We start from the raw sequence: 22,123 nt of genomic DNA on the forward strand, positions 1-22,123 counted from the left end.
ATATACCCAACATAGGAATATTTGGATATATAAAGCACATATTGACATAACGGAAGAGAAAGGCTACAACACAATAATTGTAGGGAATTTCAAATCCACCTAGGTGATCCAGATAGAAAATCAATAGGGACACTGTGACTTAAACTTCACTTCAACCAAGCAGACCTACCAAATACATGCAAAATTCTTCATTCAAAGCAGCAGAATATGTATTCTTTTCAAGTACTTGCAGAATACATCCAAGATACATCATAGGTGCTAGAAAAAACCTGTCTTAAAAAGCTTAAGAAAATTGAAATAAACTCAATCACAATGATATGAAACTTTTCCAATCATAATGATATGAAACTAGAAATAACAGGAAGAATTTAGGAACATTCAAATATATGTGGAAATTAAACAATACGGTTCTAGACTAATGAGTCAAAGAAGAAATCAAGATGGAAATAAAAATTTATCTTGATATAAATAAAAATGGAAACACAATATACCAAAACCTTGATGTGTAGCCAAAATAGTTCCAAGAAGGAAGTTTACAGAAATAAATACAAAATGAAAAAAGAAGAATCTCATATAAGCATCTTCACTTTATACCTCAAGGAAAAAAAAAAGAATAAGTTATTTCCAAAGTTGGCAAAAAGGAACAAAAATGATTAGAGTATAAATAAAATTCAACACGAAATAATAGGAAATTTCAATGAAATCAAGAGTTGGAGTTTTGCAAAAATAAACAAAACTGAAAAAACCTTTAGTTATACCTAATGGGGAAAAAAGAATATTCAAATATACAATACTTTTGAAGCACCCAGATTGCGTCTTGTTTGAAGGCAAAGCAAAGAAATGCTTACTATCCTTTAAAATACAGTCTTCTTCATGCAAGATCCTGGGGTTCTTGTTTCAGAGTAAAACCTACGGGCAGTGCTAGACTCTCTCTGTACTAATCTGTTTTCTCCCTGTGTTGCTTGGGACAAGGAGAACTGGCTCCATTGTGACATGCAGATTTTTTGTTGTTGTTGTTGTGAGTAATAACAGTATTCCTTTCCCCTGATGCAGGCAACTCACCCCTTCTTCCAGCATTCATGGAATAGTGAGAGACCTATCAGTTCATGACAGTTGATATAAAATGACAACAAATAAATAATACACTGTTTAAAATAGTATGAGTAAGTGGCCCCCTCAAAATCTAAGGTGGATGTTATATATAGTGTCATTTTATTCAATGTTAGTTTCAATTACACAGGTGGTTCCTTTCATGACAATAGCTGCACTTTTTCCAAAGCTGAAAAAGAAATACTTTCCACATGCATGCACTATGTTTACATTTATCCAAAATTTTTTTTCTAAAAAGTAAAGAGGATCCATAAAACATAAAACTAAAATATCTAGTTTTACACTTTGTTCCTCTAAGTTAAACATATGTATTTCAGCACTGGTCAGAAGGCTGCATCATGTTAGGGGAACACTACACAGCTGTCAGCAGACCCAGGAACATCAGCCTACAACAAAATCACTATATTTAGGCTATAGGGTTGAATGGTATTACACTGGTATATATTCATAAATTCAACAGGGGTTGAAGATGAACACATTAAATTTGAAATTGTGAACATTCAGCTCATTCATATACTTGTTATTTTTCTCAGCTATGTTTTCAGATTGGTGCCATTGCCCAGGATACTTTTTTTAAAAAATTGGGGTCTTTTGACATAGGGTCAGGATGAGATGTAGGTCAGGATGGCCTTGTACACACTATGTAAATCAGGGTGGTTAGAATTCAAGGCAATCATCTTTCCTCAGCCTCCCAACCACTAAAATTATAGGCAGAGGCCACCATGCTTAGCTCAAGGATTCTTCTTAAACCATTCTGTTGGGGGCTTGCTTATCTTCTATCACCTGGCACAATGCACACATTGTTTAATTTCAACATTGTTAGCTCAAAGCACTATTTTCCAAAGAATTCAGTGAATATTTTATTTTATTTTATTCATTTATTTTTCCTACTGGGGACTGAACTCAGGTCCTTGTACTTGCGAGGCAGGCAGCAGAATCACTGCACTAAATCCCGGGCCTGCAGTAAATATTTTAAAGGAATGATTTTGGAAAAAAGCACACACATAGAGAAAAAATTAAATGCACACACCACACATACAAACACATATACACCAATTGCAATGTGTACTTTGTAACAAAGCATTTAATACATTTCTACTGCCACTATAACTTGAGAACATCACGTGAGATTATTAATCATAAAGATTGTTATATGTGTGTTGTTTAAACATGTTCTTGTTTATAATTAATATATGATCTACAATTAGAATCAAAGGTTTACCCAGGTTTTAAGTAACCATAGTCAGAGGCATTTATAATAGAGATAAATGGTTGAAAGCGAAGAAAAAATTGATAGATAATTAGATATCAGATGGAAGAACAGATTGAGAGGAAAAGAAAAAAACACAATGCTCAAAACTTACTGTTTTCTAGGTTAATTCTAAAATGCTAATTTTAGTGATTCATATATTGATTTAGAAATGGCTGAATGTCATTCAAGGTCCTACCCATTCAATTAATGTAAATGCACTGAATCTGTATTGTTCAGCTATTGTGGAACAAAGACTGTGCTCTTAGCAAGACATAAATCACAAGGTAAAGACCTGGCATACAATGAATGTCACCTGTCTGGGAAGAACTTTACTATTCTGTGTTATTATTGTGTTCAAATTTCATTTCAAGCAATTTTGCTTTTAAATTTATTACTACCATCATATTCAAATGTTATCATTTAAAAGATAGCCTTAAATTGAGAGAGAGCTTCTAAAATTCAAGGATATTCTTAAGAATCAATTTGTGCACAAAATATCAGGCATATGTATAAAGTCTCTACAAAAAATTATATAAAATGATTGCTTCCAATATTTTTCTGTAGAAACAGAAGATAGCTAAGGATATTGTGATAAGCATAAAAGCCAACTTATTTGGCAGTAGAATTGATTAGAAACAAAATCTTGATCTCAGGTACTTGAATTCACTAAAATGGTTCTCAGATGTATAAGGGAGGCAGGAACCAAGTGAACACATACGGTTTGGAATAACCAAGCAATGTCAAGGTATTCCTTTGTAACACTTTGAAAATAAAATTTGAGATTTTCATTCTAATGATTCAGAAGGAGACAATTACATCGGAGTGGCAGTGGTTTAACACATTCGAGCTTGGACAGACTTCTATGGAGATCAAGGGTTATTTAAAGACTCAAGTTGTAAATGAATAGGAATCACTCAATAATAATAACTGCACCTTAGGAATAAATTGTAGAATGAAAGATACAATGTTCTCAAAAAGCTGCATGGTCAAAAAACAAATAAATAGATGAGTACATAAATAATATAGAGTCAAGAAAACTATTTTAAATATATTAGTACAATTTAATAACTTCCACTTTTTGGGTATAAGGAGTCGTATATGTGGATCAAAATGTCATTTTATTCGATGTTAATTTTAAAAACTTCAAAGCACACAGATGATTATTTGCAGTACAGTTATTTCTATTGTAGTAAGTTACCACACTTCTATGCATTTTTTTTTTTTCTGGTACCAGGGATCGAACTCAGGACTTTGTGCTTGCAAGGCAGGCTCAGTGCGACTGTGCTAAACCCCAGCCACTATGCTTTTTTTTTAAACTAATATAAATGGAAATTATAATATAATGTTACTATTTATAGCTCTGCTCTAGTTTATTTTGGGCTTCTACTTTGTTCTCTGTTCTGAGACAGAGCCTTATCAATCCACAATAACAAATCAATCCAATTACCTTTGCTATTTTCACATTGGCTTCTTGCTGGAGAAGAAAAGCCATACAATGATGACTGGTTCTTTCCCTTTAAAATTCTTTCTAAAAAAATTACTTCCTCTGTGTATGGGGAGTAAACCAGCACAACTCTCTTCTAACAGACGAATTAACTGTGTTCTCTTTAGCTCATTTCATTGAGTCTGTTTTCTTCTGGTGCTTAATATTTGTGTAACTTTAGCTTCTCCAAGGTACTCAAATATTTGCGCAAACATTACCTTAGATGCTTTTGTGATGGGACTTTCTGAGATTAACATTTAAATATGCAGACTTTGAATAAAGCATATTACTGCTCACAATATGGATGAGCTTCTGGTAATCAGTTGAAGGCTTTGATAAAACAATTCCCTCCTGAGCAAAAAGGTGCTCAGTGACAAAAGCACATTTGGTTTGCAACTTCATTTCAGCTGGCTGCTCCTAATGTATAGATTTTTAACCTGCATTTTTCACTTATATGAGAAAATCCCTTAAAGTCTCTGTCTGTTCTGTCTCTGTCTCTGTCTCTGTCTCTCTTCCACATTTCTATCACACACACACACAAGACTTCCTGTTCATTCTGTCTTTTGGAGTACCCTGACCAAAGCAAAAGGTAGTACCATGAATGATCCTAGAGTAACAGAACATCAGAGTTGAGAAGCTCATTTGGTGCTGGGGCTTCTGGAATATACATCTTAACCTGTTCATACTGAAAGACATAAATGATTCTGTGTCCAGGGGAAAGGATGACACTGGTGGCCCATTGGATGTTTGATGATGTCACCCATGGTGCCTCTGAATCAAACATTTGAAAGAGGAAGGATTTAGGTGACCTTGTGAGTAATATCTTAAACACTTCTGTCCAGGTCATGATTCTGGCAAAATTATCGGACAGTTTCTAAAGTCAGTGAACCAAAGTGAAGAAAGAAATGGAATTGTGAGTTCAAGTGCCACATATGAACCTGACGGCACCTTTCCAAGCTCCTAGAATTTGTCATTAGATCAATGACTGAAGGAGTGGCTCAAAGAACTGTGGACTGTGGATATGCACTGTTTGAAAAAGACCTCGATGAACCTGGGAACGCTGAGTCCCTCATTTTTGTTAAATCTTCTTTGCCAATAGAAACAGGTTCTTTCTTCCATCTGAAGAAATTGACCTGCGCTGTCTAAGGAAATTTCAGTGGCCTTCACTGAGGCAGTGGTCTTGGAAGACCATTGGGTGTCCTCAGAAACCACTCTCACAACCTCTTTTTGCTTCTCTTTCTAACTGTTGAGACCCAGAAAGTGGGTGCAGAAAAGAATGGGAGGTACACCTATCCCATAAAGACTTGCTTGATTCAAATTCCTGGGTAACTCACATGGAGACAAGTACTAAGGGTTTGCAATAATGATGGAAGGAACATAAAGTTGGGTTATACTGAGTTTATTAATAAAAGCTCAGGAAACCTAGACTCAGCATTTCATCTTACTGTTTGAAGACTTAGGACTACAATATACTTTTTTTGATGGCTGAAAGACAGAGCAAAAGGTGGCCTATAGAAAATGAATTTAAAATGCCAGAGCTGCCTTGGTTTACAACTGAAGAAAGGATTCTAAAGCATAGGGAAACTGAAATCTTTGAGAGAATTTTCTCATTTAAGACATACTTTCTTTGGCCAGGGATTTAGCTCAGTGGTGCTGCTGCCTGCCTTGCAAGCATAAGGTCCTGAATTTGATCCCTGGTACAAAAAAGAAAAAAAAAAGACATATTTGCTTTTAGTATCATTGGGAGAGGCACCTCACCATTGCAGTGATCATTCTTTTCCGTAGGCCACATTCTAGCAACAGTAGGGATGATTGCAACTGAGCTTGGAAACTTGAATTCCACGAGATACATTGGATCTTTGGATGAGAGGGGACAAATCACAATAAACATAGTGCACACTAGACCAAAAATAAAAAATCAGATTATGACTCACAGACATTTAACCATTAGCTAGTAAGTCATTCTGTTCTTAAAAATGAAATAGATAGGAATCCTAGGGAATTCTTATTTGATCTGTATAACAAGGAAAATTCAAGGCCAAGAGAATAACAGTCTAACCAGGTTATCAAAACAGAAACCCACTGAATTCCTAAACTTGAGCCAGTTTGTGGACTCAGAATCACTTGAATGAAAGGATAGTTAGGCCCATGAGGAAGAACTGTATTATTCCTCTAAGAATTACACTCAAATCTTTCTCCTACTTTTCCTCTAACAGATCTATAGTGTTTTACCTGGGTAACTTAACATTAAGGAAAAGAAAATGACCAGGCCATTTGGTGAATACTGGACACTGGTTCTGAACTGACACTAACTCAAGTTGTCAATGGATCCACAATTTAATTCTGGGACATAGGAATTTAAGTGAAAAGTGGAATTTTGCTCACATCTCACAGTGGAGCTACCGGCTCCATGGCCCCTTCTGTAGTGAGCTTCCCAGGTGCAAAACATACATTGAAACAGATACACTTGTCACTGGTTGAATCCCCACAGGGGATCACCAGTCTTTTGAATGCAGCTATATAGAAAGAAAGGCCAAATTGTAGTCAACACAACTGCTGCCATCTAACCCCTAAATAATAACGAATTCCTGATGGCTGAGATTAGTGTCACCACAAAGGACATGAAAGATACCAAAGTGGTAACCCTATGCCACATTCCTGTTCGGCCTGCGAAGACAGATGGGTCCTAGAAAATAATAATGGAGTATCATGAATTGAATCAGATGATGAATCCAATTGAGGCTGCTGTACCAGAATGGGTTTTTCAAAGCTTGAACAAGTAGGATCACTGGGGATATATTAACTCCCCAGTCCTCTGCAACATCCACTTCACAAGGGTCGTGCTCACCATCTCGTTCCTGAGATATCACTTTGGTCATTACTTTGAAAACATTTTGCTGACTGGCTCTCATGAAGAAGAAGTAACAATTCCTAGATTTTTATATAAACTATTTACTTGCAAAGGATTGGGAAAATCCAACAAAAACTCTGGAGTTTTCTACCTTGGAGAAATTTCTAGTTATCCAGTAGCATGGGACATATTGAGATATCCCAGCTAAGGTAAAGGTCCTCTCCTACAACAAAAAGGAGGCACAACACTTAGTGTTCCTATTTGGATTTTGGAGGTGATTATTCCTCCTGTTGAGTGTTACTGTGGCCCATTTACTCTGTGATTCAAAAAGCTGCTGATTTTCAGTAGGGCCCAAAACAAGAGGAGGCTTTGCAGCATGTTCAGGCTTCTGTGCAAGCCATTTGGCCCACATGTTACTGCAGATTCAATGGTGCTTTAAGTGTCAGTGGCAAATAAAGATGCTGTTATGGCCTTGGTGGGTCTTTGGTGGGTTGCAGCATAGGTACTGAGCATTTTGAACAAAGCCTCCTATTTTCTGTAGATACCTGTTAGTTTTTTTGGGAAACACCTCATAGCTTGCTACTGGGTAATACTGAAGACTGATCAACCTAGCAATGGGATAACAAATTGTGTGACGGAACAATCATGAGCTTGTTGTTATTAGATCCAGTAAGCCATTCAGTTGGGGGTGGATAGCACTAGTTCATAAGCAAACAAAAGTTGCAAATATTTATCAGGCCTAAGCATGTCCTCAAGATATCAAAATGTTATAAGTGGCCCAAATGCCCATGGCTCCCATTTCTGGTACATTGTCATCTTTCTCCCAGCCCTACCTACAAATTCCTAAATTATCCCCTGTGATTAGTTGACACAAGAGAAGGAGTGGGTCTGGCTGGCAGATGTTCCTTCATAATAAACAAGTCTCACTTGAAATTGGATATGTGCAGCATTATAGATTTTCTGGAGTATCCCTAAAGGACCATGTTGAAGAGAAATCCTCCCCCTGGAGGCAGATTAAGGTAATGCACCTGTTTTATTTTGTAGTTTTGCTTAGAGCGAAAATTGGCCAGACATGAAATCATTTATTGATTTGTGGGCTATGGCCAATGATTTGGCTGGGTGGTCACGTACTGAGAAGGAACACAATTGGAAAATCTATTGCAGGATGTCAGAGGAAAAGGGATTTAACTAGAGTTCTTTGAACACACAAAAAATGTGGAGTAATTTAGAAACGATTGGAATGCTCAAAACAGATTTTATCAGCACAATAAACTTTAAATAAGAAAGTAGATAGGATGCTCCATGACCTGAATATCAATTAGCCTCTTTCTCTAGCAACCCCTATTAAAGGCCAATGAGCTCATAATCAAAGAGTTCATAATGGCAGGGCTGGAGTGTCTGAGAGAGATTTCTACTTAACAGAGAATGGCCATGTTGTGGCCACTGCCATCAATAAATATCATCAGTGAATCACCTATTGTCTGAGGTGACTAGGCAGCTACCTGATGGCAGGTTGATTATGCTTGAGCATTACCATACTGTTAGAAGCCACATTATATTTTCATTTGAATAGACACATACATAGTGGATACAGATGTTTCCTTTCTAACAATGCTTATGCCAAAATTACAAATGATGAACTTATATAATGGCTTATCTACCGTCATGAGCTTCTACATTGCATTATTTCTAATCGTATAACTAACTTTATAACAACCTAAGTACAGTAGTCAGCCTATGTTCTTGGAATTCACTGCCTTTACCGTGTTCCTCACCAGCCTGAGGCAGCTGACAAAATGGAAGGATGGATGGTGTTTGCAAATTCAGTTACGGTGCCAAATAGGTGGCGATATCTTGCAGGTCAGAGCAAGGTTCTCCAGAATGCTGAATCTGCCCTGAATAGGAATGCAAAATGTAGCATGATTGTTTCCATAGCACAGAATAAATCCCCAGGCAAGATCCACTGGCCCTGAATTGAGAGTCGGGAACGGGACTCGCACTACTATTACGCTTCCCACTGCCCCCTCTTCCTAAACTCACATTGTGCTGGCCTGGTGGTCTTCATTTCAAAGGGAAGAATATTTCCACCGGACACGTGATAATTATTCTCCTGAACCAAAAATTAAGAATCCCTCCCAGCTAGTGTGGGATACTCATTCTCTGCATCGAAAGGCAAAGAAGATGACAACTGTGCTAGCTGACAGATAGCTGAGGAGGTTCATCGCGACTTCAAGGGGAAGTCACACTGTTATTACACAGTGTGACAAGACAGGGTATACGTCTAGAACACAGGAGATGTCTTGGGGCACTTGGGGCACCTCCTACCGTGCTTTGCCACGTTATTGAAGTAGACAGCTAACTATGGCAAGAGAGTTTAGGAAGGATCATTGATGACTCAGATAAGACTGCAAAGGAAAGAACACTGAGTCATCTCACCAGGTATAGAAACACCACGCAGAGTTGTTCACTTAGGACAAAGAAATACTGAGAAGCTGCCAGAAGGAATTGCAATTATCAGCTATGATGTATGCAAAGTTACATAAAGTATGACTAGTCATCATGAATGTTTCTTACTTTGATATCAAAAAAAAAAATATATATATATACTTTGTGTGCAATTATTTATATAATTGCTTTAATTTCTTCCCTCTCTTGCCTCCCTATAATGATACATAAGTGACTGATTTTGAATCACCGTATGTAAGTCTTGTTACTTTTATGTCATACTATTCAAGTTATGAAATACCAAGACAATGAATAAATATCACTAAGGGACTTTATGTTCTTTTCTGAGGAAAGGACTTCTTCCTTCTTTTGTTATGTGAAGGACAGTTGCATTGTGTTATACAGAAGTGTGACCTTGCTATAGTAAGCATTTGGAGATTAACTATAAGATGTTTAAGGGCACCAAGTTGGTAAGGAATAAACTTGTGGTGGTAAATTTTATGTCAATTTGGTTGGACCATGGTGCACTATTGGATCAAGAGTTTGTTTTTTCTGAATGTATCTGAAGGGATTTTTGAATGGGGCAAATATTTAAATCAGTGAACACTGAATGAAGTATAACACATAAGGTGGGAAGGAACCACTGACTAAATTTATTGCCTGAAAAAAAAAAAAACATAAAACACCTTACATCCTCGAGAAGAAAGGAATTTCTCTAGCAGATGGCCTTCAGGAGTCAACTCCAGCTTTTCTCTCTACTACCACCCCCCCAGGCCTGCCATCCATGTCTTGGGTCTGTTCTTACATAATTCCCTCAACCAATTTCTTAAATAAAATTATATTTCTTTCCATATAAATATATTTCCTCTTGGTTCTGGTTCTCTGGAGAACTAATGTAATAACTATCAGACCAAACCAGCATATCAACAGGGCAGTCCTCAATTTCTTCTATTCACAATTTTGAAATGTCATCCATAGCCTGTACTCTTCCTTTTTCCATTCTTTAAGCCTCAGAAAAAATCATAGGAATCATTTTGGTAAAGGACACCTCAGGCTTATTGCCAGAACCAAAGACAGTTTTCAGTAATGGTTTAATTTGACCTCTAGGGTCCAATATTTTTGTCTTTACTTAATCTTAAAACTTTCTTCTTTCATCTTCAAGAACACTACTATAATGCTTGCATTTTTACTTCTTATTAGTAGGAGCTAATTCTTCATCAGCTTTTAAATGAAAATTATGGTTCTTTTACATCTCCATAGTCTTTTCCTAGAGTACATTACCCATTTATGTGATTTTAGCTGCTGTCTATAAGCCAGATACTCTTTAATGGACTCTAGATTAATGTATCTAAGGATCTACTATAATTCACCTGGGCATTTCTAAGTAAAAGCAGATATTGATTATTTTTTCTATATCCTAGTACCAAATCTTTATAAGATACCAGTAAAAGAGTAGTCAGAATCTCCATCTTTTCACTTTTTCCTCTCTTTTATTATACATATACAATTATTCATCACTTTTTAAAGATTTTATATCTGCAATATTCTCAAATCTCACTCATATTTTATAGTTCCATTGCCAAGGAGCCTTGCTAATTTTTATTTTCTCTTCGCCTTTCAAGGTTTCAACTCTAATATCATCAATTCCTTCATTATTTCTGAAACAAACACACTAAGACCTTTTCAAAATACTCTCTATCTCTCTATGTCCATTTCCATATCCCACATACATGACAGTCTCAGGTAAAATTTCTAGAAATGCAATTTTACCATGTTAATTCCCAAACAAGACATCTTTCTGGATCCTGACTATTTTAGAGTAAATACTACTTGTGTGTGGATTCAAATTGAGATGTTTCATACATTCTCTATTTTCTTAAAGAGTTCGCTCACAAACTCTGCATGGCTACCAGAGCTCACTTTGCTTTCGTCCCACATCTTTATAAAAATTTTGCTCCTTACTACCTCTTTAAAAGGGAAAATCAAATCATCTTGTTAAGATGATGTGCTTACACAACTGTGAAGCCTATATTGAATTTCTCCATCTTCTGGGTATAGTTACAGATCCTCCTGGGTTGCAAGGGCTCCTAACTGAGTCTCTATGGTAGGAAAAGCATGAGTCTTTTGTTAGCCATTGAGAGACAGACAGACATCGATATTTTTCTGGTGAAATGGAGCTACACTGCCTGGTCTAAAATTTTCACTTTAGAATGCAAAGATCTTGGAACATATGGAAGCTACTTAACTTTGCATTGCCTGAGTTTTCTGACATAAAATAAAGCTCCTAATAATATTCCTCCTAGTGCTGTTTTGAAGATTATGTAAGTTTATGAACGTAGAGCAATTAAAACAGTACCCAAAGGAAGCATTCAATAAAACTTACCTATTATAATAGTAATCTAGGGATTGTCATACTTATATTTATCCCCACAAGACTTAATATCATCTTCAGATACAACACATTCTCCATCAGAAATATGCTGAGTGAACAGGTGCCTCTGAAGCTATGTCTAATTATGTTGTAATTTAAAATCTTTTTGTCCTTATACACAATTTAGACTTAAGGATTTCTGGTAACTGCAACCCATCTGAAGCGACAACTCAATTTCCTAAATCATTCTTTGATGATATAATGGGAAGCATTGTCTTAACACATAGCTTTGAGCGTAAGGCAAAATTAGTACCACACAGTTGTACTATTATCTGTGTTGGTGTAAGCAAATCGCTGTGCATTCTTGAGTACGTGAACTCACACATGCATGTATGCATATACCAGTAATAAAAGTTTTTTACTTGTTTATTGGGAGTAATTAACAATAAATGGATTAATTTTTCAGATAAAATTCATTTCTCTCTTTCTCTACTGTGGGAAAACTTAACTGTCCTCTAACAATAAATTCAAAGCACTCATTAGAGAAATACATTGGCTTTACCTTCAAATACTCTTGTGACGTCTTTTGAAAAAGAGTAAGTAGTAGTCATCAGAAACAATATCATAGTTTGTTTTTACTCAAAAGGGGGCCAATCATTCAAGAAAAAAAAAAACACAAAATTTAACTATTGTTAAGACAAATGTCCACTAAGTTACATAAATTCTCCTCTGTAAATATGAAGACATGGTCTTATTTTTGCATTTAGGAAAATTAATTTTTTTCTCTAAATAAATGGAGTTGTCAGTACGGAGAGCTACACAAATATTTTCCACAAAAGCTTTTTCTTTAATAAAATAGAATGTCGGATTTGAGGCTCACAAGTGGTCACTTGTCAATTTGCCTTTTTCTTTTGCATAAAATCTGTACTATTGATAACAATTTACTTTTCTATAGGCTGTTTACAGTGCTTTCCAGAAAGAGCAAGAATATAAATCTTCATATGTGTGTGTGTGTGTGCGTGTATAACATACATGAATACAATGCTTTGAATCAGTCTCCATGCTCTCATAATTCTATTCCCAAATCTAGAAGCATCAACAATGTAGAGTTAATTAAACTTTAATTAGTTTCATTGTGGAAAGAAAATCTTGGCAACTGATGTTTCATTTAAACTAGAAATGCATCATCTTGGGGAACCATGAGGGTTTATTACCATGTATCTGTAGAAATAATACTGCTAAAATATAACCCTAGGTTTAGAGTTATACCTATTCTTTTTATTTCAAATTTACAAATACTAATTCATCTGTTAAGTTAACTGGATAAATGTTACTATGTCTTGTGTTTAGAGACCACCCCTCTGCAACAAACCCTCATGTGGTCACGGGTGGGGCCTTTATAGAGCTGGCTGGATCTAGAGTGTGTGACACTCAAAATGATTCATGTGCAATGCTAGGCTCTAGGTCACTATGGTTAAGGGTTGGAGTGCCACCTGCCCAAAGTAGGCTGGATAAGACAAAAGAGGCTCTCTTAATGTCGCTTGTTGCTTTTTCTGTCTTCTGTGAGCAATGAACTGTTTCTCCTCTGTGATACCCCTTTGCCATGTTCCTTTCTGCCTTGGTGCCAGCCAAATACAGAATGAAACCTCCACAAACAGTGAGCTACATAAATCTTCCCCCCTTTAACTTTGAGCGTCAAGTATTTTGTCTCCGCAATGAAAGTACTAACACAATAAACGCCATATTCTCTGAAGAATTATAATGTAATACCAAACAACAACTTTCATAATCAAACTTGTAGGTATTTTCCATTTATACCCAGTGGGAGGAGAAGTGCTTTTCTATCCAGGATTTTTAAAAATATTCTTTTCAACAAACTGTCAACTTTGTGGCCTCCAATTCTCGCAACTGATATCTATGGATCAGATTCAGCCAAAAACAGAGCACACTTTCATGCAGATATTCCAGGAATTTCGCTGTGATGTCTGTCTTTATAAGCAAACTTATGCTGGCAAAGTAGTTTAGGGGCCATGGTATTCTTTCCTTTGTCTTAGATTTCAAAACTTATGCTTATATTAATTAAAAATACTTGCACTTCTTCCTATTTTGCACTGTCTGGAATACATTTTGGTTCATTTTTGCACAAAAGTTCACATAGGAAGGGGCATGGGAGGGAGGAAAAAGGGAAAAATGAGAAAATAATGATAAAATAGAAATGAAGCTTTTGTAAATAAGGCAGGGAAACAGGGTAAAAGGAAGGGGAGGGAATGGGAAAAAAGATAAAAATAACAGCAGATCATGTACAGGTTCAAATTCCACATGATGAATGTGATCATTATGTCAATCAAAATTGTCATAATAAACTTAATAAAAACCAATTGTACTAGAAGTATATGAGTATGTTATCTTATAAATGTCGCCAGTAATTGTTATATTTTATGATCATATTGAGAGATCGTATAAACAGAAGCCTTAAGGAATAACCACAGATACTTCAATACGTCCTTCAAAACACTCCACAGAGACTCTGCAACAGTCTTACATTTAAAGACCCTTCCTGTACATGAGGCAATCTGATCTGAGCAAGCTGTCCTCCTCCGAATTGGAGCTGCTTGGGTTTTGATGCCTTCTGCACATCTGGGCTCACTCTGACTTTCTGCTCAAAGTCTGGGATTGAGCTTTAGGCGTTTACCCAGGACCTCAAGAAAAGACTGGCTCTTAGGAGGCAGGCGATCGAGGAGGTAGCTCCTTTTCAGTGGCTCTGTGTTTGTTGTTGTAGTTCTGTAAGTCCATTGGACGTTGAATGGCCAGAGTGGCACTCCCAGACTGGGACTTAATCTTTATAAATGGGTCTTACAAACAGTATTTGTCTGGGACTCCATATATCATAGTGCAAACCCTTGTTATATATGTTCATTTCAAAAAAGCTTCTGTGGAAGAACTTTCCTACTGTATTAAGCAATAAATATTAAATACATTGCCACAAGGCAATTTTCAAAAATGTCCTCAAAAGAACTTAGATCTCAAATGGATATGTTTTATTGAATCCAACATTGGATTTTACATAAGGGATGTGTTCCTCATTAGCTGAAGTTTTCATAAAGCTCAGGGATTTAATGGTCAAAAGTCAAGATCTTCTATACCCATTTCCAAATAATCTCTGTTATGGTTTTCCATTTCTGTCTTTTTAAAAAATTCTCCTTAAAGCTATATGTTTCTTTAAAACCCCTACGACAAAAACTTTAGAAAACCTAAAATAAAATTCAAAAATTAAAAACTAAAATATTAAATTTTCAAGGAAAACAATTTTTTTGAAAAATGTGTAAGTTCTATTAGGCACGATTGAAAATTTTAATGAAAAATAAGCAGTAAGAAATGCATGTTTGAACTATTGCTTTATGCAGAAAAAATACATATCAATAAACTTAATAGGAACTAAAAATTGTGTAATGTGCTATATGAAAGATTCCTGTGTACCTATGTTGGTTATAACATTTATCCATTTGACCATAAGTATCTTCAAAAATATTTTGCAAAATATTTAATAGGAAAATTATAAAGTATAAAGTGTAAAGGAGGCAAATCAAATCCTTTAAAATAAAAAATCCAAAAAGAATTTTATACTTTGAGGCTTCTAGGGAAGGAATACATTTTTGATTAGATATTACTATTATTAATTTAGAGTATTTATGCCTGCTGACTTTTCACTATCTGATTCCTAAACGATTCCAGCTTAGCTGTGAACAATAACTGTATTTCTAATGAAATTACCATATTTTTGATGTCATGTTTTCAACAAAGAATGTCCAAGGTGAAAAAATACTCACATGCGCGCGCGCGCACACGCACACATAATATTTTCATGATAAAATAACGAACGAGTATTGAAGCAAAGAGGTCTGTCTGCATCTAGATGCCCCCAGAAAGCTTCATGCAATCATAGGCTGCTTCAGAGGTGGCTGAATTTAGAGTGCCTGGTGCTGAATTAAGGGCGTGTGATCGCGAAACCTGTACACAGACTGGCACCACCCTAATCCAAGTAATGTGGATAAGAAAAAAGGGGCAGGAAGATGCTGTTAAGGTTCCCTTGTTGCTTTGGCTTCTTTGTGTGCCCCATGTTTTTTCTCCTCTGCCACGCCTGTTTGTCATACCTGCCTTGGAGCCGTTTGATTACGGACCTAACCTCTATAAACTCAGCTAAATAAACTTGTCCTCTTTTAACTTTGAGGGCATCAGCAACAAAAGAAAAGTAACTAAATCAAGGTATTAAGTCATATTCTACAGTTCACCCAAGCCATTGAGATGGGAAGACAAATCAGGTCTCTCGGATTTGGACTCCAGTGGTCTAGTCACTGGTTTTGTCAACTCCTGTGTAAAAACATCCATAAACAATACACAGTTCATATCTCCCCTTCCCATCAAGTAGTTGTCAAAAGAAACATGTCCTTACCTTTCCCACGTACTGAGGTTCGGAGCCCATGTATTCTTCCAGCACAAAAAACTGATTCCATACCCAGCCTCGTTTAACGCGTTGGAAAGGTGCTCTTCGACCTGGCAGGCGGATGACATTTTTTCGCGGTTCCGTGGCTAAAGACTTTTGTGGCTGTGGCTGAAGTGATGTTAGGAGACCTCCATCAAACAGGACCCAGAGAAGCAGGGATAAACAGTTCCTTGTAAGCATTGGCAAAGGCTTTCCTACAGCAGAGTTAAAAAATCTCCAGAGTTTAACTCAGAATTGTGGAATCCAGGTTTGAGGTGTCTGTGGGCTTCACCACTTAGCTTTCTCTTTTATTGAAGATAGGTTAATTCAGGCATTAACCTTTTTGAGGCTTCTGCTCTCTTATATTGCATCTAAAGGGACCTACAAAATAGATGAACAAAGATACATTAAATTAACAACATTTCATAATAATGATTTTCATTAGAACTATCTATATCTATATATCTATATCTATCTATCTATCTATCTATCTATCTATCTATATATATATATATATCAGCATTGGAAAAAAAACAGAGGGCAGATGCTAAAAAGAAGTATATTGGTAAATATCAATGAAACTTTAAAAGTTAAATAAATTAGTTATGTTCTTTAGGGACTTTAAAAAATATTAGTCGCTTTGAAGCAGAATGTGTATTTTACAGAGAAGTAATACATATTTGAATTCAATAATAATTTCATAGAGCATGCACAAATTACTGTTTTACAAAGGATCTCCGTAGAGTTGGAGTTTGCAACTTCACCTCTATCCTGATAGTAAAACTTAATGTTAACAAAAGCTAATTGCAGGTTGTAATGGCCACACAGCGCTATCAGAAGAGAAATATTCCTGTGTTTTTGCAAGTAGACATTTGGGTAAGGGGTCCCAGTCAGGGTGTTTTTATGCACCTGGCACTGGAGGCACAATGTCTAGGGCCTATGAGGTTTCCAAGGGTCCTCAATGTTGGAGTTTAGGAATCTATCTAATGCTTCCAAAACAAGGAAACAAACTAAAATCAATGCAGGTTTAATTAAATGTCTATGAGTATGATATTTGCCCACAGCTCAGCTGCAATTCAGGCCAAAGTTTGTTCAGTTCAGTAGCATATAATAAATGTGTCAAAGCATTCTTCAGGAATATCATAATTTATATATTAACATGGAAATGATTCATCATGCTAGAGATAAGATGTAAGGTAAGCAGTGTCCAAAAGTTATACACCATTTATATTCCAGGGGAACAATGTTAGAGGAAAAACAAATGTATTCTAACTTGTCTACTATCTGAAGGTTAGATACAGACAAAAACTTAAGTAGTATGTAGTTTATTACATCTTTCAATTCTGAAAAGCTAACATCTCCAAATTCAGTGTGGATCCACTCTTTTACTAGCTATCCATGGCTACTTCATTAAAAATTGGTAACTGGGGACCAAGATGTAATATAATATTAAATCATCCACCATATTTTAAAAAGGTAGTGGACTTATTAAAAAACTTAAATCCCACATGCAGTGTGCATTTTTGGTTGCATTGTTTCTTATTGGATATCTAATTTAGACAATAGAGTTTAAATCACAAGCTCATTTAATGCTTCTCTTAACATTCAAATTCCAATAGCTAATATGAATTATACCTTTGGTGTAGTGTGGTATAGTGTGGTAACAGTGCATTAGCAGGCAGTGAGTATTTGCATCTATTTTCTTTTTTTTTATTGAGTTTATTGGTACATTTTATGTATACAGTACAGTTACATTCATCATTGGGATCCTATACCTTTACATGACAGGTCTTGGTTCCCATTTTTTCCCCTTGTCCCTGCCCTCCCTTCACCCCCTCCTCCCTTCCCCATTTACAAACACTTTATTTCCATTTTTTTCATTTTCTCTTATGTTTTTCTTTTCCCTTATTACCTTACCCTACCCTTCCCATTTTCCCTACACCATTAGCCCTTTTCTTCCTATTTGACAAGGTCAATTATGTCATTAGGATCTTATGTACTCTTTTAGTTTTCACACCAGAGAAACTATTCAGTATTTACATATGTGTGACTTATTTATTTCACTTAGGAGTATATCCTCACTATGTATCCATTTTCCTATGAATGACTCTAATTTCTCATCCTGCATCTATTTTCGATATGCCTGTGTAGGCCTGATGGATGGACACATTTTCTTTGTCTGCTTTGACACTTAAACATTAATATGCAAAGGCCATGGTGCCCTGAACTTTCCTTTTTTCCCCCATGTTTCTTCCCATTCTCATCTGAATCATAGGTCAGGGTTATGCAGTTCAGATAGAGAAATGTGAGATGAAATGACAGTGACAAGAACTCTGACTCTTCAAGAGCTCTTCAAGTATCTGTAATTAGTTTTTTCTTTCAGCTTCCTGACCTATGAAATACTTTCTCCTGCATTAATTTGTAGATGTGAGGTATTAAAATGCAAATTTTAGAAAGCATTGACATCTAAATTTATTTCTCTAAAGAATTTTTTACTAAACATACATACGATTGATGTGGGACAACTGGTTATATTAATCGTCATTACTATTACTCTATTTAGCTCTGCTTCCTCTGAGAAGTCAAATTTTCTAAAATTTGATTTTTAACTGGTTACCATAGAAATAGTTTCAAAATTCTAGTGTTCTTACATTATACCTTTTTTCTGTTGTTCTGGGATGTGTCTACTATGATGAAATTAGATCACAAATGATTGGTAAGTAGTGAAAAATTCGAGTGTAACATGGGAAGTTTGTTGCTTCCTAAGCCAGTCCCCAATATGGCCACAATTGGTACCTCCAGAAAATGCCAAAAAAAAAAAAAAGCAAAATACTATAATAAGGCTGACATTAACTGAAGCCACACAGAACAATGTGCAACACATTTCTCATTTTCTTCAAGCCAACATCCTCTTCTTTCTTTTGGCTTCCAATGGACATATATTCTCTTACAATATGTTGTGTTTCTTCTGCATGTCTGTGCAATTCTTTCTTTCTCTTTCTCAATAGAATCTTCCATATATCTCATCTATCAAAGTACCTTTACCTTGTTTTCTTAGATTGTTATATTTACAGAGATATTTATGTATAAGTAATTATTTCTGGTTATATTTTCATTAAAATAATGACTGCTACAGGTTTCTGTGAACATTTTAGGAATCTTATTTTTTATGAATTCTAATTGTTATATGAATTTTACAGTGTGCACATTTACAAAATTATGTATCACCGTGTAGTAAGTATGGGACTCATGAATTTATCAGAGTCTGCTTGATTTAGTCAATCTTCTTTTCTCAAATTCAACTCTTTAGTTTTTATTCAAACTACTAATACCTTAGAGATACATCCATGAGATTATTTTTCTCTCTGTTTTGATGAAGTAATGGGAGAAGAGAGGCAGAGTAGTGGTGTTTTTACTTTGACAGTTCCAGAATAGGTACCAAGTATGTATCTGCTACATTTTATTAAATTATTCATTGAATGATAATAGCTAATTTTATTGAAACTTTTCTGTGTTCCTTAGAGTGTTCCATATTCTGTATGAGTAGAACAGCTCTGAGAATGAGATGCTACCATTGTGACCACGCTACACAAGCAATGGTGAAGAAAAGAAGCTAAATGTGTTACCCGCTCTCCATGCAGTCTTGCAGCTGTATAGTCTATCCCCAGAGATATGCTGCCCCTCTCTTGATGAATGAAGAAACAGATGAAAACATCATGGAATTGGAATCCTATCACTTAGGAATATGAGCTTGAAGGTCTGCATCCTTTTTTCTAAACAAGCACATTAGTTCAATATTTGGCTGCCTAAATTGTCTTAAAACCACATTTCTTGAAAATAGGAGACTGAAGTTGTCAGTTCTTTGAGGTCAGGAAATCTGAGACTACCAGCTTCCATTCCCAGGCTATAAGATGGCAGGCAGAGGCAGACCAGTTTCATGACTGACAGTTTTAGTGTGCCAAAAGTATTGAGTGATGGCTGATAATTGAGCAAGCGCTCAACAACCCGACTAATCACACCAAGCCAGGCACGAAATGGGTCCCATGACCTGAAGTAATTGTGCTGAAATAAAAAAGAAGCCAGGTTGTTTCTGGCTATGCCAGGCTCCTTTGCAGTGAGTCTGAACTACAGGTGCAGTCCTTGGCTCAGATCTGTTAGTTGGCAGCCTGTTTGATCTACTCAACAATTCTGAATTTAAGGTTGGCCTCCAGTCTGGATCTCACTAAAGTTTAATTAATTAAAAATAAGATGGACTTTGGAACATGCTATTTCTGGTGTATCATTTTAAGAGAAATCACAGTAAGTCTCATAAAAATTAAATGTCCATTAAATACCAATGTGAATGTTGGAAATCAGTGTTCTTCTACCTGTAGAGCTTTAAAATTAACTACATATGTTGGCATACCTTTATCACTCAATTAGAATGTGTGTGAATTCCTTTGTAACTCAGCTTATTGCTTTATGACTCTAAAGTCCATTCCAAGTCTCTGCACCTCTGCAGTCCCTTAGTGAGCAGATGAACTGGTTTTTCACTGCAGTAAAGCCAGGCCTCTGGTCACAGTGAGAGCCATGGAGATTTGGAAGCATCATAGCAGAAATAACTCAAGTAAATAGAACCTCGGTTTGAAGGAGAACAGGAAACAACTCCCCCTGGCCTAAACCATGGGCTAAATCACAACGAAAAACTTTATCAAGCTATCAACCTGGGTATACTTGCTCCACTGTCCAAGATACTGTTTTAAAAGCAAGACAAGCAGACTTATTCTGAGGTGTCGGCACCCAAAGGAATTGTGTGAACCCTAAATCAGACATAATTGTTACAAAAGACATAGCCACAGGTGTATTTTGTTCCGTATACTAGATTTCAGGCATCGTTTTAAAAAATTTATACAGGTCTATTATTTCTAATGTCTTTTAAAGCCAAAGTGGCTTTCCAAACACTTCCCAAACTGTATGTGAGTCTTGGGAGTCAAATATTCCTTTTAGCAGTAGAGAGGTTTTTTCAGAAATTATATATCAAAGCAGAGAGTATTTTGGCTATGAATCATCAACTGACAGTAACAATTTCTCCTTAAATGTGCGTCCCAAGCTGATAGAGCTACAAGGGCTAAGGCTTGCATAGTTACATATTGAATTTTAAAAATAATTACTTATAAGGCCAACCCCTAATAAGCGGCATACTTCATCTAAATTTCATTGAAGAGGCTTTCTTTGTCAGGGGAGGACTTGACAGATATTTTAATTATTAAAAATAGTTTTCCATTATGAGTAGCATTCTAAGACTACCTGCATACTGTTTGATTCTTTAATGATGACCATGATAGTGATATACATTAGATTAATATTCTATGAAATTTTTTGAAGAACATTTCTTTAATTTTGAGATGATTTATAATTTTCCTCAATCCTTCTTGTGATAAATGATCTTTGATTTGAAATAGTAATTGAAAGTGATTCACATTCAAGAATAATACAAAAGAAGGTATTCTTTTTATTACAAAAATATAGAAATAATAACCATAAAAATATTAAAAGGTCAAGAGTAAATGTTATATTTTCTCTTATATTATTCTTTACCTTGAAACATATTTTTAACTGTGTTTTAGGTTTAAAACTTGCTTTATTTAGCTCTTCCTATAATGAGTTCATTATAATCAATAAACACTTAAAGGTTCTAGGAAAATCTAACAGTTTAAGAATATGACTTCTGAGCTGGGGGTGGTGGCGTATGCCTGACATCCCAGCACTCTGGAGACTGAGGCAGGAAGATTGCCACAAGGTCTAGCCCAGCCTGGACTGCAGAGGGAAACGCTGTCTCAAAAACCAAACAAGCCCCAAACCAGAGTATGATTCCTAGAAAAAAATACCTCCATGTTTTAACAGACACTGTTAAGCAACATTGTAACGTGTTCAAAAATCGTGGCTACTGGTATCTCTTAAAGCCAGGAAATAATTTTTTAAAAAGAACAAACTCCACATGGAACATCTTCCCTTATCTTTTCTTACTTGATGGTAAGGGAAAGAAATTTCTCTTTTGATGAAAAAATATCTATTAAAACACATTTACTTCTGTAGGGTGATTTTAAATATATCAGTCAAAAAACTCTACTTTTTTTTTTTTTTTTTTTTTT

The 22,123-nt window shown here is 35.8% G+C and overlaps 1 protein-coding gene across 3 annotated transcripts in view; it reads right to left on the bottom strand.

Moving 5' to 3' along the window:
- Cdh12 (cadherin 12) overlaps positions 1-22,123 on the bottom strand; it is a 976,411-nt gene that overhangs the window by 270,263 nt on the left and 684,025 nt on the right. For 2 of the 3 annotated variants that reach the window (XM_033757884.1, XM_010609463.3), the window contains one exon: positions 15,963-16,373. In XM_033757884.1, coding sequence (XP_033613775.1) covers positions 15,963-16,193 — 231 coding nt within the window. In that variant the 5' untranslated portion in view covers positions 16,194-16,373. Of the gene's footprint in view, positions 1-15,962; positions 16,374-22,123 lie in introns of those variants that run through there. The other variant, XM_010609464.2, reaches the window with a different exon arrangement.

The sequence above is a fragment of the Fukomys damarensis genome, unplaced genomic scaffold, assembly GCF_012274545.1.
Source record: "Fukomys damarensis isolate Sample0158 unplaced genomic scaffold, DMR_v1.0_HiC HiC_scaffold_1, whole genome shotgun sequence".
In the NCBI taxonomy this organism is placed as follows: domain Eukaryota; kingdom Metazoa; phylum Chordata; class Mammalia; order Rodentia; family Bathyergidae; genus Fukomys; species Fukomys damarensis.